General features: G+C 45.2%; 1 protein-coding gene across 3 annotated transcripts in view; it reads right to left on the bottom strand.

The window, feature by feature from the left end:
• Positions 1–287: 287 nt before the first annotated feature.
• Positions 288–23,267, bottom strand: part of GRB7 (growth factor receptor bound protein 7) — a 672,870-nt gene continuing 649,890 nt past the window's right edge. For all 3 annotated transcript variants that reach the window (XM_086924360.1, XM_086924361.1, XM_086924362.1), the window contains 3 exons: positions 22,922–23,009; positions 4,793–4,886; positions 288–3,220 (listed from right to left, as the gene is read on the bottom strand). In XM_086924360.1, the coding sequence (XP_086780486.1) occupies positions 3,074–3,220; positions 4,793–4,886; positions 22,922–23,009 (329 nt within the window). In that variant the 3' untranslated portion in view covers positions 288–3,073. The remainder of the gene's footprint in view (positions 3,221–4,792; positions 4,887–22,921; positions 23,010–23,267) is intronic.

Raw genomic sequence — 23,267 nt, 5'->3', positions numbered from 1 at the left:
ACGGCTGAAATTATTGAATTTCAGCCGTTACCGACCGGTATTGGGTTTTTGAGATGTAGGTGTCATTTTTTAACGATTCGGTATTTTACCGAATCGGTAATTTAAGGATTCAGTAAAATACCAAATTCTTAACATACCGATTCGGTAAAATGCCGAATCCAGGATGTAGGAAGCACCTAAGAAACACTTTTACTTACTTACTTACTTACTTACTGCTGGAACAGCAAATTCCTCCAACCATGCATACAGACAACAAAACTCTTTAATCAAGGCACATCAGTCAAAAGTTAAAAAAAAGAACTTACATTTACTGAAATTGGCATTCAAGGTAGCTATAAATAGAGCAAATCTGTCTTTTGACAAAATATTCATCTTAAATGTGTAGGTTTGTGTACAAGAAGAAGAGAGCGTGAGGCATTAGCAGTGTGTCATTTGTATAAAATACGTCAAAGTCCCAGCAGCCTCTGAGAAGAATACGTACAGAAGACCATATGCCATCGTCACTGAGGACTGCCTGGATGCCGACAGCATTTCTTCACTTAGTTTTCCTTCCTATACAGGAAGTGTGTGTGCTCTTGCTTAAAATGTTAAGGTCCATTTCCTGACATTGTGCTTCCTTGATACGTTCCTTCTTTACAGCTAAGATGCGTTGAATTAAATGAAGGATAGTGCAGGAGAATACAATCAAGTAGTGCCTTCCAACCCCTTGTAGTTAAAAGGAACTGTTTTAAGACCACACTTTTACTATATGTGCGCAGTAGGTAAACCCAGCTCTCAGTGAGTGTAAGATTTTGGATTACTATTTGGGGTGTGTGATCACCCACCTCAAGGAACAATCACAACTAGATTTCCTACTGTGAGCAATCCATGGACTAAGTGGTGATTACCACAGAACTCTGCATCATTTTACAATCCATCCCTGAGCTTTCTTCTTGTAAATTAGTGCATTAAAGGACTCAAACTATTTATAATTAATAGGAACATGTGATTTTATGAGCCAGTGAAGTACAGATAGAATCTTATTCTGATCAGAACCTTGATTTTGTTTATAGTTGGGTTTATGATCGATTTGTGGGGCCTGTCCGGGATAATCCACACGCCTGCAATTCTAAAGTGTACGTGGTCGCATAGATCTCAGGTGGATCCGGTTTTAGGGAACCTTTGCAGTACAATTCAGATTCACAAATTCCAGTTGAAGATCCTTTTGTCATGGGTAGTCTTAATGTTCCTATAACTGTGACACGTACCAAATCACAGAAGGCACCAGCGGCAGCAGCAAGAAAGCCGGAACGCCCTGAGCGTTCCTTCACCAATATTCCCCAAACGAAAGGCCATGACAATTCCCTATGAATCACCCCGCTGTTCATTTTGGTCATAATTTCTCATGTCTCTTGGAATAGGGATGCTGCAACTGAGCCAACTGCGTTCCTGCTCCCTCGTTTCAGGAATGACAACCACACTGCAGTGCCTTTAACCCCTTCCATGCTGATGACGGCCCACAGCCAGAATGCATCACAGTGGGCATGTGCTGATGACGGCTGGGGTCCGTCATGAACCCGCCGACTCATTAAAACGGCCGCACAGGCGCAGAATCACGGCCGCGCCCAAGGGGTTAAGAGATCACTTAGTACGTATTGTAACCATTTTCTCTGAACCCGGCCTGTTACTTTTCTCCACTCCATTTTCCCTCAATGTACTGATGCTCTTCAGATAGGATCTACAGGTCTAGAGACTTGAGACTGAGCCATTATAAACAAGTATTAGCTTGTTACTTATTCATTTGCCTTTTCTTGCCCCAGTAACCAAATAGTGATTCACTTTTTAGCTAGGAAGTACATTGCAAAAGCCCTACAAGACTTCCAGTCATGCCATATCCTGGTTGTCAGCTTTCTGCAGAATCACATATAGTACTCTGCGACCAGCAGTGTCCTGTGTGCGGCTGCAGCACTGAAGTATGGAGGCTGCTTTCAGGACTCTATCCAGGTCCATGCTCTGAAAGGCCACTTAATTTCACACCTAACTTGGTGTCAGCACCTTACCATCAGAGGCTGCCATCTTTTAACTAGGCGCCAGGTGTCAGTGCTGTGCAGATGACCATACTTTTCTTCTACAATCTTTGGTAATATCATACTTTGAACACCAGGTGTCACCATTGAATTCTATCTTTTTTGGGCAGGAGTTTGTTATGTGAGTAAATGCCGCACTGCCTGGTTGTCCAATGTGGTTATGTCATATGTACTACAGTGAAGAACTGGAAAAGTACCGCAGGTGCAGTTTCTTCTGCCCAAAATATCTTCTTATCTTCGATGTACTCAGATTGGTTGGCTGAAGTAGCAAAACAACAAACAAATACAATCGTAGCATTGAAATAAAAAAACTTCTTTTGAGCAGAAGTCCTTCATGTGCAGATTTTGTCACCTTTGGCACTATTGCCCTCTGGATTGTTCTATAAATTCTAGTTCTTGTGACCAAAAAGAAATTGTTCCTGCTTCACAGTCTGTCACAAACAGGGGGCATGATGTGTGGTGGAGTGTCTGTAATATGTACATAGAGTACTGAAACAGTCAAAGTGCTGGAGACGGTGCCAAAAAAGTCTGCTAATGAACTCATGAGGAGCATATGGACCAAAGTAGATGCTCTTTCAGAACAGCAGTTGGGTGACTGGATGCACAATAGAGAAGGGAACAATAACCCTGCCCCGAGCGGCTGCCTTGTCGGCGTGAGATCTGAGACACAGACTTTGAACGCTGGAGATCGGTCTCTCTACCAGTCTAGTACCGTGGTGCATGAAGGCCCACACGGGGATCACAGAACCCAAAGTTGGAAACACCAATGCCAGAGTCCGCAGAAACAATGTCAGTAGAGGCCCACTGGGGATCCAATTTGCAAGACCCCATTAAGGTCTGCAGCAGGGATTGTGCAACCCAAGCCAGCAGAGTCCCATGCCTGTGACTGCATGGCTCATGATGGGAAAGGTCAATGACAAGGATCACAGCGCTCACAATGGGGATCACAGACCCCACGCTGGGGATCATAGGGTCCATTTATGGAATTACAAGATCCGCGTCTGTAATCACAAGGCCACACGTGTGCAGTAGTGCTTCAGCTTGCACGGTAGGATTCCCCGGTTGATCTGATGGAACTCCACCAGCTGGATCAGATCAGTGAACTTCGTCTGCCCATCATCCATGGTGTAATAGTGCTGTCCCTCCTCTTCATGCTGCAAGAGGACAGAAAGGTTTTGTGAAACAAATATCAAACTAGGATTTTGGATTTATTCTCACTAACAGATTATTCCAACCCAATCGAATCCATAGAACCCCCTTCTCTATGTAAGGCTGAACTTGCAATACCCCTCCCCCCCACCCTCCCAACCCCATCATCCGGCCAGATCAGACGAGACACTCATTTGGAACTTAATAGCAGGTGTTCTAGGGATCACACTCATTTCTGTATCATAATCTTTGAGACATGGGCCTGATTAGGTGTTTTGCAGATGGGTTACTCCATCCCAACGGTGATGAATATCGCGTCCGCCAAAATTTAAATCTTAGTATGTCCTACGGGATTTAGGTTTTGGTGGACGGTATAGCCGTCATCGTTGTGACGCAGTAACCCATCCGCCAAAAACTAAATCATGCCCTTGGTCTTTAAATATCCGTTTTTGTGTAACAAAATGATGCTTGCAATATGAAATCAAGAGAAGAGCAAAGCATCACTCAGGGAATCGAAGGATACGTTCTCTGCTGTGGATGTATTGCTTCTATAGCACATTTAACCCCTTCCATGCTCATGACGGAACGGTTCCGTCATGAGCGTCGGTTGAGCTGTGCTCATGACGGAACCGTTCCGTCATGAGCCGATAGGCTCATTAGAACCTTCAGCACAGCGCGAAAATTTGCGCCGCGCTGAAGGGGTTAATAAACCAAGTCAGCTTACAAACAGCACAGTATCAGCATTACTCTAAGGATGCCAAGCAAGCTCTAAACAATTTACATTAATCCCAAGGCACTTCAAGGGCCTGTTACGCAAGGAAAAGTTTTCGTATTAGTTCTTCTATAAGACCGTTCTATACCATCAGGCTCACACCAATGTCCGTAAGCCCATTTACTGGTGCAGGCTGGTGGCCCTTGGCTGATTCATTTGATTGCTGCTTCCACCTGAGTCCAAACTGTTACCATAGCAATACCAGTTTCAAGCTGTGCAATTCTCAGTGGCTCCCTGCTAGCTTCGGCTCTCTACCTGGTAGTTTGGTTGGCAAATCTCCTCTAGGTGGGACCGGCACTGTCTGAACAAACTGGAGAAAGTTCCTGCAACCGCTCACTGTTGAGTGACAATGGCGCGTCTCCCTTGGGTCACACATCAGAAAGTAGTGCACAGGGAATTCTGGTATTTCAGGTTTGGCACTGCTGGGAATCCTGCAATTTCCAGCTGCAGCTATGCAGGGTTGGTGTGCATAGCCAGATCCAAGACAAAAGCACAGATATAGAGTGCTTATTTCTCATCCCCAGTCCGCATCACACACCACAACAGAACCACACGGCCAGTAGCACCATGCAATAGTAATGAGCAGGATGGTCCTCAAAGCGCAGCACAGTGCATCCATTAGTGTGTCATGCAACTTTCAGAAAACAGAACTAACACCAAGAAATGCTGTAGACCACAGCCCAACAATCTAATTTCAAACCAGGAGTGCACAGCACAAGCCAACTAAACCCTATGGTCACCATTATTGGTCACATGCCCTGATAGAGTCCAACTAAGGGAGTCGGAATACGGACACTGCACCTACCGGCATGATCAGGTAGTGTTTGACCTTCTGTAAGTGGCACAAGGACAGGACGAATCCCTTTGTGTTACGCTGACTTTCTCGAACCAGGAACACCCTGAAAAACAAGGAGGGTGGTTAATGTGACACACAAATACAATCCAACCCAGCATTAAAGGCATCTTTCCGAGTTCTAGGCCCAAGCAACAGGCAAGGGCCTGTTAAGAGAGAGGAACTTTAATGACCGGTGTAGCCCCAAGCAGAAGGGTTTTTAATGCTGTTACAACATTTTTCCCTATTGGGGATGTTCTGAATAAAAGAGTCGGCTTTGGAATGTTGGAACAGTCTGTGATTGTTTTTAAATAAATCAAGTTTTTATGCAGCCATTTTCCTAAAAGAAAAACAGGATGCATTAAAAAATAAAATATTTGACAACCAATTTTAGGAGCAGGCAGTGGTTTCAAGGACCTTTACAAGCCCTTTCCAAATACTGATTCGGTATTTATCCACAAACCCAAATTGAGATTTGGTAATGTGTTACCGAATCGCATATAGTGTTTCGCACATACCAAATAGCCTTTTTGAGGCTGCAAACAGACAGATTCTGCAATTCATAACTTTTGCAAATGCAAAAATGGCTTCATACATCTCTTCCTGGATGCTGTTTCTTACAGGTTTCCTTTTCCTTCACTGGGCAATGTTTTCTATTCATCTTGTGCTTGAAAGCGGTGGTTCCTAACCTTTGTGACTTCTGTGGATCCCCCACTTAATCATTACTTGAACCCTGGTACCATCACTGAATCATTATTGGAATATAAAAACCAAATCAATATCACATTTTTTTAATAGGAAGGAAAGCGCTTTTCTAAATTAAATTGAGGTCACTCATCGTCCTTACAATATTCTGTTGAATGCCCTTGCATTTCTCTCATGAACCAAGCAGGGGACACCAACCTAATTTTTAGCCTCCAATCTCAAATTCCTTCACAGAATGTTTTAAAATTTTAAATTGTACATTTTGCATCTTTATTTATATACACTTTATTAATCTGTTAATAATATTTAATTTTATAATCAGTTACAGACCTATTTAGTAGGCTTTCCAGACTCCCAGGGGTCCCCAGACCACAGGTTAAGAACACTGCTCTAAAGTAATTGCAAGCTTACTGGACTATAAAAACCTCAAATAAATGAATGGCCAATCTAAGTAATGTCCAACAAAGTACTGGCATGAGTCAAAGTGACTGTACGGAAGTAATTTATTTGAAAGGTTTTATATAACGCTGGCTAGACCGGGAGGTATCAGAGCTCTTTACATGAGTATCAGACCATAGTTGTAGGTTACATTGTTACAAAGGTTACACAGTTATTAGAGCATAGCTACATAGTTACATGTAAGGTCGAGACAAGCAATAAGGACAATATGCATACAGGAAAGAGCAGGCAAGGAGAGAGATTCAGGGAAGTAGACAGGGAACGAAGGAGGGAAAGAGGAGGGGAGGGTGAGAGACACAGCATGAACGAAGAGGGGTTGGGTGACAGGGGCACAACCCTTTAGACGATTAATAGCTGCATCCAAAGTCCAGTAAGCTGTGATCCCAGGGGAAGTTGTATCATTCCCCCAACTCCGTTGCGAGAGGCTCCCTTTACACAGTGGACTCTCTCAGAGGGGTCTCTGAGACTCCAAGGCCTACCTACTGGATCCTTCCCCAAAAAGGGGAGAGAGAGTGCTTTGGCAAGAGGTGCCATACCATACCTCAACTGTGAGCGGCTCCCTTGGCGCTGTGGACTCTCTCAGAGGGATCACTGAGACTCCAGAGTATAAGTAATTGGATCTTTCCCCAACAAGGGGAGAAGAAGTGATTAGTTAAAGGGCACAAGGGACAGGGGGCTAGGCAGCGTAGCAGGCAAGGGGAAAGATTAAGGGGGGAGGGGATAGGAGCAGGGGAAGTAGACAAAGAATGAAAGAGGGAAAGTGGTTTTGGAGGGTGAGAGAGCATGAAAGGGGGGAGGGTGAAGGGGACACAAACCGGTAAACGTGTAAAAGCCTCGTCCAAGGTCCAGTAAGCTGTGATCCCAGGGGAAGTGGTATCATTCCCACATCTCCATGGCGTGAGGCTCCCTTTATGCAGTTGACTCTCTCAGAGGGGTATCTGAGACTCCAAGGTCTACCTACTGGATCCTTCCCCAACAAGGCGAGAGGGAGTGCTTTGGTAAGGGGCGCCATACCACGCCTCAACTGTGAGTAGCTCCGTTGACACTGTGGACTCTCTCAAAGGGGTCACTGAGACTCCAGAGTAAGACTATTGGATCTTTTCCCAACAAGGGGAAAAGGAGTGCTTAGTCAAAGGGCAACAAGGGACAGGGGGCTAGGAGGCAGGTCGGAACTGGCAGGTCAACAGAGGGGGAACAAACGGCAAAAGAAAATTGCATTAATTACAGAAAGTAAATACATTCAAAACCAGGATAAATTAGCGATCCAGAAAAAGACAGGATCCACGAAAGGCAAGGGAGGGAGTCAGCGAGTTGAAGAGTACCACAATAAAGAGATACAGATAACAGAAAAGGAAATGTATACGTTGTAGAGTCACTCAGGAGAGATGCAAACGGGAAAGCTCAGAATCCCAAACTAGTGATACTAAGTACAAAGAACTACTACTTATACTAGAGTTGTAACGATTCAAAATAGGAAATTCACTCAGGGTTCCATTTTCACAACGATTATGCTAAAAACAATTGTATATTACTTTTCAACAGAGTGAACAGAGAAATAAGACATCCAAGGGGGTAGAGAGATCCGGTACGGATCTAAAACAAAAAATGATAACGCCAATAGGTCTGTTTCCTTGTACCGTTACAAGAGTTGTGTGAACATGAACATCTGTCTTTTGAGATTGTATGTTACAAATACAATATTTGTATGATGAAGAGGAGTAACACACATAATTTGGGTCCAATACATTGAACTAGTTCAGGCACCCCAGTAATAGCTAATTTCCCAGCCTCATAGAGGTATTAAAACTGGGACTCATTGTAGTACCTTCTCTAGTTAATGTGTTTTAGCTCATATCCTTGACAACAATCTCACTATAGAATGGACACACCTTTCTACTACGTTAGAAAAGACAAAGTCAGCACTGCCTCATGGAGAGGACATGGTTATTCTTCTAGGAGTCTCCAAGAGTTATTGTAATATTCATTTATTAATGACATAACCATTAGCAGTTCCACAGATACCAGAAAAGAAAAAAGGAGAGAGATCCATTTGAATCGCATTTGAGCAAACTCCATGTTAACATCTGGAGATAACCTTCAGGTGCTTTTCTGAAAGTAATAAACATCATAACTGAGCCATTAGTTTGTGATACGTAGAGCTGTCTCACGAATAACCTGAAAGAATAAAGTTCAACCGGTCGGAATACCAAACAAGAATTTGTGATAAGGCCAACCAGATTGTGATGTAACCTTTGTAAACAGGAACCCATCAAACCTGGTCTGAAAGCTCTCCACTGGCTTCTAGTTCAAGACAAGATCAAATACAAGGATCTCTCCACTGTCCAAAGATCTCTCCACTGTCCAAAAGTCTTCTGATAAAAATGCCCAAGACACCTGTAGAAATGTTGATTACGTTCTCAACCCCCTAAAATCCTGTGCTCCTAGTCCTCTAAATTTGTCCATCAACATTCGCTCATGCAGATCAAACACCAGAACAGGTTAGTGGATGAAGAAAAGGTACAAGCTTGAGGAATGCTTTCAATCACTCCTTAAAAAGATTAACCCAGTGAGCATTACTATGTGCTGTTCCCAAAAGAGTAACACCCATTTCCTGGAGTTAACTTTTGCAGAGAGGCAATATTGAAAACCTGAATAAGATTGCGCTGACGCTGATACCAGTTATCAGAGCCGAAACTTATATTTAGGTAGGATTTATTGGATAATTCTAGAAGTCCTGTGACCTACATTCCTTTTCAGGAAACCTGTGAGAAAAATGGAAATAGAATGAAAGACATAACATAACTATTTATGGAAAGTAATATACAGCAACAGTATATTTTCAGGTGCTTCAGGAAAAGTGTCTGCTTGTTCTATTTTAAAGAATTGTATTAACAATGCCTTGGCAGCACTCAGAAGGACTGAAATGATCCAGTCTTTGAAGGTTTACTGTTGATCATTTCAATGGTAGTCAGTTGGGAGATGCACTAATTAGGTCCCTCTTATTTCAGGCACACTGCCCAAAACGAAGGCGTAATGTATGCTTTTATATCTGGGTCAAGCAAAATTACTAGTCATAACATCAGCACAGACATGTGCCAGGAGCTAACACTGCAGAATGCAAGGTGAACCGTTCAATATGTACTCTTGTCATGACTGTTTTATGGAACTGACCGGGCAAAGTCGTCTTGCCATTGGCTTTGCCTTGGAATTGTTAATAGGCAAACAGGTGCCCATTGCTATAAGGTTGTTAAACTTGTGAAGGCAAAAGTATTGAAAGCCTGAAATGTATGTCACTGAATTAATGACTGGAAAGTAAGCATGTAATTGGGGTATTATGGCTGTTAATTACTCGCTTGCGCAATTATGGGTCTCAGCCACAGCTGAAGGCCCATAAAGATAGTGATTGGTAAATCATAGATGTTTTGGCTCACATCCAAAAGCCATGAGGCTATGACCAACCCGTAGCACCCTGCTATAAAACAGGGATTAGCAGCAGCTGAGAGTTGGGAGCAGGAGATGAATGGAAAAATACGCCTGATCCACCACAGAGTAGAGGAAAATAAACAAGCAGCTCTATTGATGATCTTCCTTCCTCTTGATCTTGCTTTCCTGTCAGCAAAAAGAGTGGACGAGCTGGCCTACAGGGACCGGTCACACCAGAGAGACAGAATGCTGCTTGAGAAGGCCTATAGTCAGGGCCTCTGGAATTAAGCAATTGTGCAGTCGTGTTTTTTTTCGCATAGTTATGCATTTGTCGCATTTGCTACACAGTCAGTCATCTGCTGCATAATCCACAGATTTAAATTTTGTTTCTAGCTCAAATGGTTAAAAGTTGCTAAAAATGCGGCAATATGTGCTGCCGCATAGCGTAATGACCTTTGCAAAGGTTGACTGGTCATTGTTCTGTTCTTTATTGCTATATTTGCTAATTTGGCCCTTCTCTTCCCCCGTAATTTAGGCAACCATGCTGCATAATTTGTCCCTCCCCTGCCGCATAATCTCAGTGACCCTGTAGTGCTAGCAATTGTTCACACACAAAGCATTTCAACTGGTTGTCTGGGTCTCTGCCTTCTGTACAGAGAGCTAACAGACTTTTGAGTTTCATACATCTTATTCTAGATAAATTGGCCATCATTTACTATAATATGATAATAATAATACCAGTATTTGCAAAGCGCAAACAATTACCAGAGGGTGTCAAGGCGCTGGGGGCCGGCAGGAAGATTACGCGAGCTATAGCCCAGAGCCACATGGTGCTTGGCTTACCTGCCGACGGTGCCGGAGATCGAACAAGGAGCCCCCGTGTTCAAGAGACAGCCGCCCTGGCCACTGCGGGACACCACCTCCTACTACTGATTTCAATACTTAATTTTAGAGGTCTATTAAAATTAGGTGTAGATGTAGGGCTACCATAACTAGGCACTGCTCAACCCAAAGTTCGCCCGCCTCATTTAGAGGTTGAGAAAATGGCAGAGCCAACTGAGGCTCCACTTTGGGAATCCTTGACCTGGAAGCCGTCGGTTATAGGACCGCTGGGTCACATTTGATGGATGCCATATTTAGGGCAGGGCTATGGTCATTATTTTTTCTGTACGGAACCACAGTGTGAGGCATGGAAGTCTCATGGCAGAAAAAAGAGAAATGTCTCTGAAGTGCTGGGAAAGAACTCTGCATGTCATGGACATTTACTCTTTTTCCTTTGCTTCTCACATACTAACAAACCTTCACTAGGGGAGATTATTTCTGAAAAGCAAAAGAGAAAGTCGAGCACACCACATCGCCAGGGTGGCCTGCCTGGCAGTCAGCTGTGATGGAGATGCATCTGGCTCAGTGGTGGATGCCCTTTCATTACAGAGATCCCATTGGGAGAGGGCAGGTGGTCCTCTACCTGAGAGGGAGGATGTGTGGGGGGTAGATCCTCCACAAATCCATAGGACTGTCAGGCGACCCGCAGGGGGCTAAATTCTGCCCACTGTCTGTCTATGAAAGGATTCATCAAAAGGTTTCATATATATTGTATGCAAAAAGAACAATTGATGGACAGAATGCAGAACAATGTTATACAGCACAGATATCTAAGCCTAAATCCATCATTTGTTTGCTCACCATGCCATTCCAGTTTGGACCCAGCCATATGCAAATCAGTCTTGACCCTGCGCCCAATGGGAACAGTCCGGGCCGAACAGCTGGGCCAGGTCCACCCTGGACTGGAAACAAGCATCCTAGGACCGGTTTCAGGCTTTCAGCCCTCATCAGCCAGGATAGCTTGACTCCAGTGGCATGGAGACAATGCTTGTCTTTACAATAAAATACATTTGCAATTGTGAAGAAGTGTGATATTGTTTTTACTTAGTGGGGTGGTGCACTTGCTGTCATAAATTTGATGACGAGAGGCAGTACACTTGCTATAGGTGTGATATGTGTTAGGTGATTTGGGTACTGTAATTGCTGCAAGTAATACGCTGTAAGCGAAGAGAGGCATTGTCCAAACTATTATATGCCATTTGCTTAGGGAGGAGGGCTAGCCCACTTCACCTGATGATGCTATTTGTTTCAAGATGAGAGGTAGTTCATGCACTGTGAGTGTGATATTTATTTGTGAAAATGAGTAGCGCTGTTTCCATAAATGATATGCATTAAATGAAGAGGAGTGACTGCGCATGTGATCCTGAATGCAAATAATTGACTAACCTATCCACCACTTAAATTACTTTCATATTTCACTATACTAATTCAACACTAATCCTTTATGGGTTCCGGAGTAGCATGCAACTCGCTGAAAAAGTGCTTTGACGCCTCATCAGGGGTAGTAAGCACTATATAAATGCAATTACAATACAATATTTGTTAAAGAGAGGTAGACGCCTTGCAATGAGTGTCTGACATAATCATGGGTTCACACTCTGCAACTCTGGGCATTAAGCTTGCTTAATCTCCACAATGGCCCGCCCGCGGCGGGATGCCTGGCTTTCACCTTGGGGATGCCCTGTAGGGGCTATCTCACAGGGAAAAGCCAGGACGGGTTCCCAAGGCAAGCGCGGAGATACCCCTTCGGGGGTCAATTCTGGCGCTATATAAGAAACATAATAATAATAATAATAATAATATCTGTTTGATGTATGGAGTGGTGCATTTGATGCTAGGGTGATACAAAGAACAATGGTTTTTGGTGCTCCCAGCCCATTCATTCTCATCACGTTTGGGGCGCCATCCTCTTTCCACTTTTACAGTTTGTATTATGTGTGTACTGGCAAACGCTTGTGACTAACGGTTTACATTGGTAATATAATGTTCATTAAATGACACACCTTGGATACGACACTGACTGCGCAGTGTATAGTCTCTGATGCTTTTTTACAGTTCTCTTTCCGTTTGTAAGAGCATGTATAGTTTACATGCGGTTAAGCACATATGGCAAACGGTTTGAATGAAGCCTGTTCTGGTAATATAACGATATACTGAATGACATGCCCTTGAATCACACAGGTTGCTTGGATCATAACATTTGATGTTACTTTACAGTCTGATTTCTTGCGTGGAGTTTATGCGCGGTTTTTGTTAATACTTATGGTCGTTGTTTTTTCTTTCCCAGCACAAATGTTCTTGATATTACTCAGAATGCTTCTGTGAATTGTATGGCTCACCTCTGAAAAACTATCTGAAACTAATTGATTTCTGTCCTCGGGGCTCAGAGGCACGCTTGAGTAAAAACATTTCCGGTGCTAGATGCAATTTGGAGTATACTGTCTCCTTATGAGTTTTGAGGTACTTACCATATTTCTTACTTCTGAATTGATGATTGGGACATGGTCTTTATTGTCTATAGGCTCACTTTAGGTAAAAACACAATGGTATATTTCCTATTCTGGATTTTTCTCTGGGATTAAATCTAGGTTTGTGTTAGTTTCCTTTCTTCTTTATTATCACTATCATCATCACATTTAAAATAGAAGAATTCTTTCTTTGGGGTTACATCCAAGGTCACTTCGTCCCCTTTCTTTTTTTTGATAATTTTCCAAATTGCAGCTCTAATATGCTTTAATTTCTTCTGTTCGTAAATTATTTCGAAAAATATTGATAAAATCTGGCACATGAGTGCTTCTTGCATGGAATAACATGTAACACACTGGATAACATGTAACACACTGAGACAAAGCATAATAATGGATACAGTGCTTTTAAATATATATTTTTCTAAATTACAGGCTTGAACACGTGTCGGCTGTTTCATTTTTGGATTCCAATCAGATTGAGTGTTTAACCCCTTCACTGCGGCGGAATAGCTAAGGGGCGGGGGGCCGAGCGGCACGCCCATGCTGGTGACGGAACCGCTCCATTACCAGCCGCGGTTGCGCTGTGCTCATGACGGAACGGTTCCGTCACGGCCCCGCCCGCTCAATGGAACGCTCAGCGCAGGCGCGGAATCCACGCCCCGCAGGCGTGCCGAGCAGGCCATGACGGAACCGCTCCGTCATCAGCACAGCGCGACCGCGGCTGATGACGGAGTGGTTCCGTCACCAGCAGGGGAGGGGTTAAAGAAATTAAAAGCTCTTGAAACTACATATCCACAAGGTGTCTTCATATTTTGGACTCTAATTCATGTATTAATTCATTGTTCCATTGAAGACAATTATTGGACCTGTTTGATGGACGGACCATAAAACTTCAATTATGTAGCGCTCTGGAAATGTTTATCATGTTAAGATTATCCGAAAGTTGGCTCTTTCGGATATTTGCTAAACACCTGTTAGGTGACATAGAATTGTATGTCCATTCGAGCACATGCTACCTTATGATTGTGCCCTTATACGTATCCTGAATTTGTGATGTACGAGCTGATTTGTTGGACCACTGTCACCAGTATTTGTGTATACTCTGTCTGTACACTCAGTGCACACCTGCTACACTGATCTGATCAACTGCAGGGCTGCAGTTGGTTGTATGCTGGTCACAGAATACCCTGGGATAGCAGCAGTGCACAGCTGTGGAGCACTCTCATTAGGTCTCATTCATGGCTAAAGCTTGTTTCAGACAGACCTAAAGGGTATCTGTTGTCATAAACCCCGGACTAATCCCAGCTTACCTGAATCCACCACACGACAGACCTCCATGGGAACCTGCTGACCAACGGAAGAAAACAAGTTACTTACCTGTAACTTTAGTTCCCCAGTATTGGTAACTTTCATAGATTCCCATGCTTTGTATCATTCCCCGTCGTCGGAATGGGAGTCTGGGTAAAAAAAAATAATCCCATAGCTGTAGGTACAAAAGTCAATGGAAAAAGGCCTAGGCCTCATTCCCTTTTGTAGCATATCACCCTCTTTGTGTAAAAGAGACCAAACTTAGGCATCAGCCATAAGAAGCCAATCAGAAGTGCCTCACCCCTTAGAACCTTCCGGAAGGAACCTCAGAGCCTCAGATTTTTGTAGCCGTTGTGTACTTAGACACCATATCTGTTGTAGGCGGGTGGGCGCATGGGAATCTATGAAAGTTAGCAATACTGGGGAACTAAAGTTACAGGTAAGTAACTTGTTTTTTTACCCCAGTATTGGAATTTCATAGATTCCCATGCTTTGTATCAGAGTAGCAAGCAGTTAGCAAGAAAATCACATTTTGCATCATAAATTATAGCAATAGGCAACATGACATAAGATACAAAATGTGAAAGACGGAAGGTGGGAAAGAAAGGAAAGCTCACCATCAGTGGAAGAGGTTCCTTAGGACAGCCTGTCCTACTGCCGCATCATCTTGTTGCAGAGATTCCAAGCAGTAATGCTTGGTAAAGGTGTGAACGCTGCTCCAGGTAGCAGCTCTGCAAATGTCTTTAATCTGCACCCCCGCGAAGAGGGCTGTTGAAGAAGCCACAGATCTTGTGGAATGTGCTCGGATCTTTCCAGTTAGAGGTTTTCCTGCAGCCTTGTGACAATGCAGAATGGCACTCGTGATCCATCTTGAAACACCCTGTTTGGATATCGGAAGGCCCTTACTTGGACCTCCGAAGGCAACAAATAGCTGTGAATATCTTCGAAAACCTTTAGTACGTTCTAAATAGAATTTCAAGCACTGTTGCACATCCAACGAATGCAATGCTCTTTCTGCTGGCGTAGTAGGTTGAGGGAAGAACACCTTCAGAATGACCGGTTCATTCAAGTGGAAATCCGAGGGAACCTTAGGCATGAACCTAGGATTAGTTCTCATGATCACAGTGTTTCTCTTGAATTGAAGGAAAAGTTCTTGGATGGTCAAAGCCTGTAATTCTCCAACACACTTAGCCGACGTGAGAGCAAGGAGGAGAGCCAATTTCCACGAAAGATATTTCATGTCAGAACGATGGATTGGTTCAAATGGACCCTTCATGATTTGAGAAAGGACTAGATTTAAATGCCATGTCGGAGGGGGTGGTCTCACCGGTGGATATACCCTGAACAAGCCCTTAAGAAATTGCTTGATAATCCTGGAAGACCACAAGGAAGGACCGGATCCAGTCCTTCCTAACCTTGACAAAGCAGCCAAATGGACCTTAATTGATGAATGGGCTAGTCCCGACTTAGCCAAGGACAGCAGATAAGGTAGGATCTGATGAGGTCTGGAATTGAAAGGATCAATGCTTTCTTTCTTACACCAGCAACAAAATCTTATCCACTTAAGGCGGTAAGTCCTGTTCGTTGAAGGGGCCCTTGCCTGGGACAGAAACTCCTTAATCTCTCTTGATAAGGGCAGGTTCATAAACTCTCGCTGCTCAGGAGCCATGCAGTCAGGTGTAACGACTGTGGATCTGGGTGCCAAATTTGTCCGTCGGACATTGTGAGAAGATCCGGCAGAATCCTCAACGGAAGGGGAGGAGCTATCGACAACAGATGGAGCTCCGTGTACCAGAACTGCCTCGGCCAAGCCGGGGCTATCAGGATCATCCTGCACGGCTCCACCTTGATTTTCCTGATAAGTCGTGGGATCAGAGGAATGGGAGGAAAAGCGTAGACAAATGTCCTCGACCATGCTATCGAAAGCGCACTCCCCAGTGAACCTTGATGGTGAAGCCTGCTTGCGTAAGACCTGCCCCACTGGCTGAAGATCTCTTCCAAAACTGTCTGATTCAATTCCCACTCGTGGCCGACTGCAGATGACCTGCTCAGCCTGTCGGCATTTTCGTTTAGCATCCCTGGTAAGTGTTCTGCCTTCAGTGATATTCTCTGAAAGACCGCCCATTCCCAGATCTGTTGAGATTCTTGTGACAAAGGACGAGATCTGGTTCCGCCTTCCTTGTTCACATAATGCATGGCCGTGGTGTTGTCCGTCCTGATAAGCACTTGTGAACCTTCTAGGCGAGGAAGAAAAGCTTGCAGAGCCAGTCTTATCGTCCTTAGTTCTAAAACGTTGATGTGGAGACCTTTCTCCTAAGGCGACCAATGCCCGCTGACATGTAGGTCTTGCATCACTGCTCCCCAACCCTCCAATGACGCGTCCGTTGTCACTACATGTGGGGATGGGTCGCTTACGAAGGATAGACCTTGGGACAAGTTGTTTTGATCTGTCCACCATAAGGTTGCGTCTTTCATCCTCGGAGTGACTGTCACCATGTCCTCAGATGAACCGTGGACCTGTTGCCACTGGTTGTCCAGTTCCTCCTGCAGAGGATGCATTCTGAGTCTGCAATGGGGAATCAGTGGAATACACGATGAAATCACCCCCAGTAGGGATTTGTATCGGCGTACAGAAAGACACCTTCTTGCCCGTAAGTCCCGAGCCAAGGTCTGTAACTTTTCCCTCCTTTCCCGAATAGGGAAGGCTCTTGAGAGGTTTGAATCCAAGAGGGCCCCCAGGAAGCGAGCCTTTTTTGACGGGACCAGAGAGGACTTCTCATTATTCAGAGTGAGGCCTAGATTCTGGAACAGATTAGTACAAGCTTGAACAGCCTCTAGCGCTGCCTCCCTGGACGGAGCTTTCAGCAACAGTCGTCCAGGTAGGGGAAGACTTGGAAATGGTTTCTTCGTAGGAAAGCTGCAACTAGCGCCAGCACCTTTGTAAAAATTCTCGGGGCTGAGCGGAGTCCAAAGGGTAAAACCCTGAATTGAAAATGGCTCTTGGATACTGTGAATCGCAGGAACCTTCTGTGTGCTGGGTGGATCGGAACATGGAAATACGCATCCTCGAGATCGAGCGTGGCCATGCAATCTCCCGGATTGATGAGCTTCAAGATGTCCTGGAGAGAGACCATCCAGAAAGATAGGGAGATGAGATAGGTGTTTAGCTCCCTGAGGTCTAAAATGGGGCGCCATTTTTCTAGCGTTTTACTCACCAGGAAGAACTTGGAATAAAATCCTTGTCCCTTTGGTTTGAGGGAACCGGCTCTATCACTCCCTTCCGAAGCATCTGTTGGACCTCGAGCCACAGGAGACGCTGGTGTTTCGATGGAATGGCTGCCGGGGGCTTGGGTGGAGGGACTTGCGTGAATTCCAAAGTATGCCCTTTCCGAATGATGTTGAGCACCCAACGGTCCGATGTTATTTTGGACCAGTTTTGAAGGTATTTGGTGACCTGCCTCCAACTGATGATTTCTTGGAGTAGGGTCCAGTAGGAAGAGCCAGGAGGCCGCTATTGGCGCTTTGACGAGTCCCGTCCTCGTCCAGCCTATTTTCCTTTATTGTAAGGCCTGGAGTAGTTTGTCGACTGGCCCTGGCGCTGTTGATAGGACTGACGTTATTGCGGGGAACCTGAACCCGTGGAGGAGTAGCGATGTTGTTGGAAGGACCCTCTATAGGTACCACCACTGCCTCTGGCTCCTTTAAAAGGAGACTTGCGGTATTGAAGGGTCCCCAAGGACCTGGCAGTCTACATATCCTTCTTTATTTCTTGAAGGGTATCATAGATGAGTTTCCCAAACAAAGCCTCACCATCAAAAGGAAGATCAAGGACTTTGTTCTGGATCCCAGGCTGGAACCAAGTCGCTTTGAGCCATCCTTGGCGACGGCGGACTGCCGCCCCAGCCAGGGATCGAAACGCTGTGGTTGCAATGTCCATTGCACAGTCAATGATTTCCATTGAAGTCGCTTCCCCCTCCTGCAGGATCTTTTTTGCTCCAGATGTAGACTCTGGAGGCAGCTGGTCAATGTACAGGGGGATATCGCACCAAAGCTGGCGGTCATATCTCCCCAAGATCGCCAGGGCATTAGCGGCCCGTACTAGTAAACTCGCCATTGAAGAGAACCTCTTTCCCGCATTGTCCAATCTCTGCCCTTCTTTGTCCGGTGGAGCTGTTAGGGGAGCAGAGGGGTTACGGGATTTTCTCTGCGCTGCCTGCGAGATAACGGAATCTGGTCTTGGATGACCCGTCAAGGCTGCGGGACCGTCATCGGGTGCCTTGTATTTCTTGTCCAGACGCAGTGGCACAGAGACCACCGTCACCGGGTTCTTCATGGCCTTAAGGCCCTCCTTCCACAAATGATTCACAATAGGGATGGATCTTGTCGATTTCCTAAAAGGCTCCTTGAAATCGTATAGAAAACAATCAGTAGTAACCTTAGGCATGGCCAATTTGAATCTGCCCGCTGCTCTCTCCATCAACTGATGAAAACCCCCAATGTTCACTGGCGGGGTTTCCACCGGATCTGGGACTGGTGAAGCGGGATCCGCAATGACATATTCATCATATTCAGTATTCGGAATAGTGTCATGATCCGACTGCTGGTCCCCATCCGAGGAATCATAATGGACCTCTTGCAGCCCGCAGGAATCTTGTTGGAAGGATGTCTGAGGTTGAGGGGAAAATTGAGCCTGTAAAGTTGGTGTCACTGGTGAAAGTACGGCACGTGTAGCAGATGCCGCCGGGACATGAAGCGGCCTGTTCGCCCTAGACTTGTAGTCCTGCAGTATATTATGCAGATCTTGGAGAAAAGAAGATGGCACCATCACCATATCTTGGCCCGAATGATGTTGCGACTGGGCCGTTTGAAGATGACCACTCTCCTCCTGAACGTATTCACCCTCAGAGTCCGTTTCCTGGCACTTGACGAAAAGTTGGGAGGGACTATTGGCGTAGCTGTAAGCGTCCTGGTCCTCATCCTCTGACTCCCCTTCTTGAAACAGCATAGTTGGTGGTAGGGGGGACACACTCCTCGGAGAAGTCATCTCCGGCATGATTCTCGTCACAGAAATGGTAATCCTTTTCTCAGAGGATAATATCATCGACGGTTCCGTCGTCGACGGCTGTACATGTGTCAATGAGATCGGGATCGTCGAAGTCGTCGACCAGGAAACTGTGGGCACACCAGCCGTCGTCATCGTCAGAGTTGTTGTCGACGATGCCCTCGTCGACGAGACCGTCGTCATCGACATTACCGTCAACGTCGTCACCATCATCGTCGGTGACACTGTAACCTTCGTCGACGGCGCCTTCGTTGACGGCGCCTTCGTCGTCGACGCCTTCGTCTGCAGAGTCTTCGTCATCGGCGCAATCTTCGTCGTCGACGCCATCTTCGTCGTCGGCGCCTTCTCCGTCGACACAGACGTACCTGCCGTCGATGGTACCTTTGTCGACGAAATGCCCGTCGACGCCACAGTCGACGATATCAATTTCAAAGCAGATTTTTTTGCCGACGGAACCTCCGCCGCCGACGTCTTCATCTTCGAGGACTTAGAGCTCCTCTCAGAAGATTGTGATTAAGGTTTTTTGAAGGCTGAGGCAGTCTTCTCACCTTTTGAAGGCGTAACAGGTCCTACTTTCTCCTTGTCACTTCTGTGAGGAGATTTGCTGGGACCTAGGCTCTCAGACTCACTGGGGGTCTTTTTAGAGGCCTTAGAAGGTCTTTCCACAGAAGGGGAAGGCGAACCCCTACCCCTCTTCACTGACCTTCTTGAGGAAGACATCAACGCTGCATCCTCACTGTCACTAGAGACAGTATCCTTCCTGGACTTCAGCTTCTGGAGCCATGTCAAGAGTCTACCCTTACGGTCCCGGAGGGTCTTGGTGGAAAAGGTGCGACAGATCTTGCAGTCAGTAGCCTGGTGGTCAGGATAGTGGCAATAGATGCAGTTTTTGTGCTTATCCTCCACAAAAAGCCTTTTCTTGCCACAGGTGGAACAAGGCTTGAAAAGGGCTTTTTTCTTCTCCATTTCACTCATCGTGGAAGGCAGTTAGTAATCCTGAAGAGAATCTAAAAGATTCTGAAGAAAATATCCAAAATAAGTCCTTAGAAAAGTAGAAGTTGAGCAGAGCTCACAGGAGACTCCCTAAGCACAACGTGCTGTAGAAAATATGAGGCTCTGAGGTTCCTTCAGGAAGGTTCTAAGGGGTGAGGCACTTCTGATTGGCTGATGCCTAAGTTTGGTCTCTTTTACACAAAGAGGGTGATATGCTACAAAAGGGAATGAGGCCTAGGCCTTTTTCCGTTGTCTTTTGTACCTACAGCTATGGTATTTTTGTTACAGAGACTCCCATTCCGACGACGGGGAATGATACAAAGCATGGGAATCTATGAAAATTCCAATACTGGGGTAAGTAATCTTAGCGATAGATAATCTCTGGTACAGGAACGGAATGAGGAGGTAGGAAAGCTCAGGGGCCTCATACCCCTGCTGCAGGCATCTGAGTACCTACTGCGGAGCACAAGGTCCAACCCTATGAAGATGTCTCACGGTGGCAATGCACGTGCTGCAAACACCCAGCAGACAATTGTATGGAGACTGCTATTGATAGATGACTATACCAATAATATAGCACTGGGTGTTGATGCACCTGCCACACACAAGTAAAAAGAGTACATTCCTCTCTCTTTGGGTGGGCTGAGGAGATCTCTTGAAGTGTATCAGCAATCTGAATTTAACTAACCGAGGTCAAATCACCACCCATGAAGGTCAGAGTTCAATCTGCCGACCTTCTTCGCAAACCCCATATCCAACAACAGTCACGTCTTGAAAGTTGCTCTGGTCAACCTCAAAGGTCTTTACTGGCACTCTTCACACGATATGCTTAGTACCACTGGACCATGTTATGCGCCAACATAGCGGACGCTCACAAATTAGATATGCAACATGGGGTAATGTGTCAGCGCACTTCAGCCATTGGGTCTCTTGCTCTGTGAGTGACAGCATTTGTCTGTTCAAATGTGCACATCTGACTGAAAATACATGTGCTTGAGTGCCAGGGCTCGTGTGACAGTCCTGTATTTTTCCATTACCGCCTTTTACTTGTCCCCTTTCTCTTCCTTCCTTTTGCTCTTTTTATTTTCATTTTTTAGAACCTACTATTGTTCCACAGACAGTGCTAATGGGCTGCTTGCTTGTCAATCATTTCATCTCCTGTGCCCTGTTTCCCTCATGGCCACTCCCTCTAACACGGGGGACCAATATAAAATAGTTGTGACTATGGTACATCATTGATTTACCCTTCCATGGCTTTGGTTCTAAACATGGCGACCATGCTGAAACTTTAAAACAATAATACACTATCAGGCACATGCATCAAGGTAGGATTATGCGAGTCCTTCATTCCGAATATTAAGGAATCGCAATTAAGGACTCACAAAATCCTATGCATGTAGGAATCGCTATAAAAATAGCGATTCCTACAGATTCCGTATTTGCGACTCGCAAATTGCAAGTCGCATTTTGCGAGTACCAGTAGGAACTCGAACATTATGCATAAAATTTCAAGGGTGTCAAAAGGACACCCTGTTGCACCCCTGAAATCTGCATATAAGTACATCTTGCACTCACACATGCCCCAAGGGCCATGTGATATGGTTGTGCATTGTTATGTGGTGGTGTAGTCATAATTGATGTAATGTTTGGTGATGTATTGAGTAGCGTGATGTGTCACTGTAAATTATTAAATGGTGGGCAGTAGTTTTGAATAGGATGGGGTGATATGTTCGTAATAGTGTGGTGTAGGGCGTTATGAACTGGTACAGTAATACATTACGTGGTGTCTTGAGGTGTGGTGTGAGGTACGAAGTGTATAATCAAATGTGGAAATTTTTCCTGACATATTGAGGCATGGAAAGGGATTGGAGAGGTAAAGAGTATTAGGAGACTGAAATGTCTTTTGAAGCTGTGTGTTAAGATTTTGGCCTCGCTCTATAGCTGCACAGATTGCATTGAGTTGGACACATTGGAGGCAGTAGACTTATTGCTGTCAATATGTCTTGTTCCCATGTTCTCTAATGGGTGTCGCACTCTGGAGGCAGTCCCTGGTACCATATCAATCGATAGAGCCTCGCGCCTCTAAAGAAGGGTCGCCCTTGGCCCAGGTTGAATCATAACAGATGTTTGCATTATAGAAGGCTACTGCCCAAAAAGTCATATTTGTCTCATAAATATGAATTGATTCTCGGACCCTGAACACAGCCTCCGTGCTCACACAGACTATATTGATGTGTCTTGCACTCTGGAGTTCATATATATGTTAAAATATCACCTGTTCCATCAAAGTCCTCAAATGCTCAAACCTTTTTGGGGGTCTAAGGTACTGAGAACAAAGGACTGTTTGCAGGTATGTTTGCCCAATTAGTCCAATTGAATGTAAGCAATACCACAATACCCAGAGTGCATCAGGTTGCTCATGTAGTCCTGTGACTGGAAACATAGTATTTTACCAAAGTTGAGTGATCTGACAATTTCCACATTACCCACAGCCTGTCCTGCTTTCACATCACCCTCCCCTTCCTCATCAATGAGAACCAGAATTTGATTAAAGAAACATCTGCTATTTACAGTGTTTATAAATGGCTGGTGTGCGGTATTTAGTGCTACATAAAACAAGTTATTTAGAATTATAATTCTCATTACTCCCTAACCCAAATTACTTGTTACCGTCAACTCTCTGCTTCCTTCTCAGCTTTCTACTTCCACGTCGCCCACGAGTACCCACTGCCACATGATGCCAAAAAGCCTCTTTCTCTTCTGCTTGCCACAAGCCCCCCCTCCCCCCTCAAGCATTCTTACCCGTCCACGAGGCCCTGCTGCAGGATGAGGCGCTGGGTCTCTTCCCTGGAGATGCCGCCATGGTACCAGGCTTGGCTCCTGTGAATGGCTGCAGTGACACAGAGTGAGGGAGAGACAGACAGGGGGTGGTTATAGTCCATACTGTACAAGGGCCCAGCTCCACATCTCAGACATCCTCCCAACTCTTATCTTGAACATACCTCATCGATCCAAACACTTACACACCATGAATGAATGATTGAATGAAAATAAACTTACATAGTGCAACTTAGCCCATCGGGCGACAGGGGTGTCCAAGATCAATGCCAGATTTCCAGGATCCCTACATAGAATAAGTTTGCATCCA

Source organism: Lissotriton vulgaris, chromosome 5, assembly GCF_964263255.1.
Source record: "Lissotriton vulgaris chromosome 5, aLisVul1.2, whole genome shotgun sequence".
Classification (NCBI taxonomy): Eukaryota; Metazoa; Chordata; class Amphibia; order Caudata; family Salamandridae; genus Lissotriton; species Lissotriton vulgaris.
This window is presented reverse-complemented; position numbering and strand designations above follow the sequence as displayed.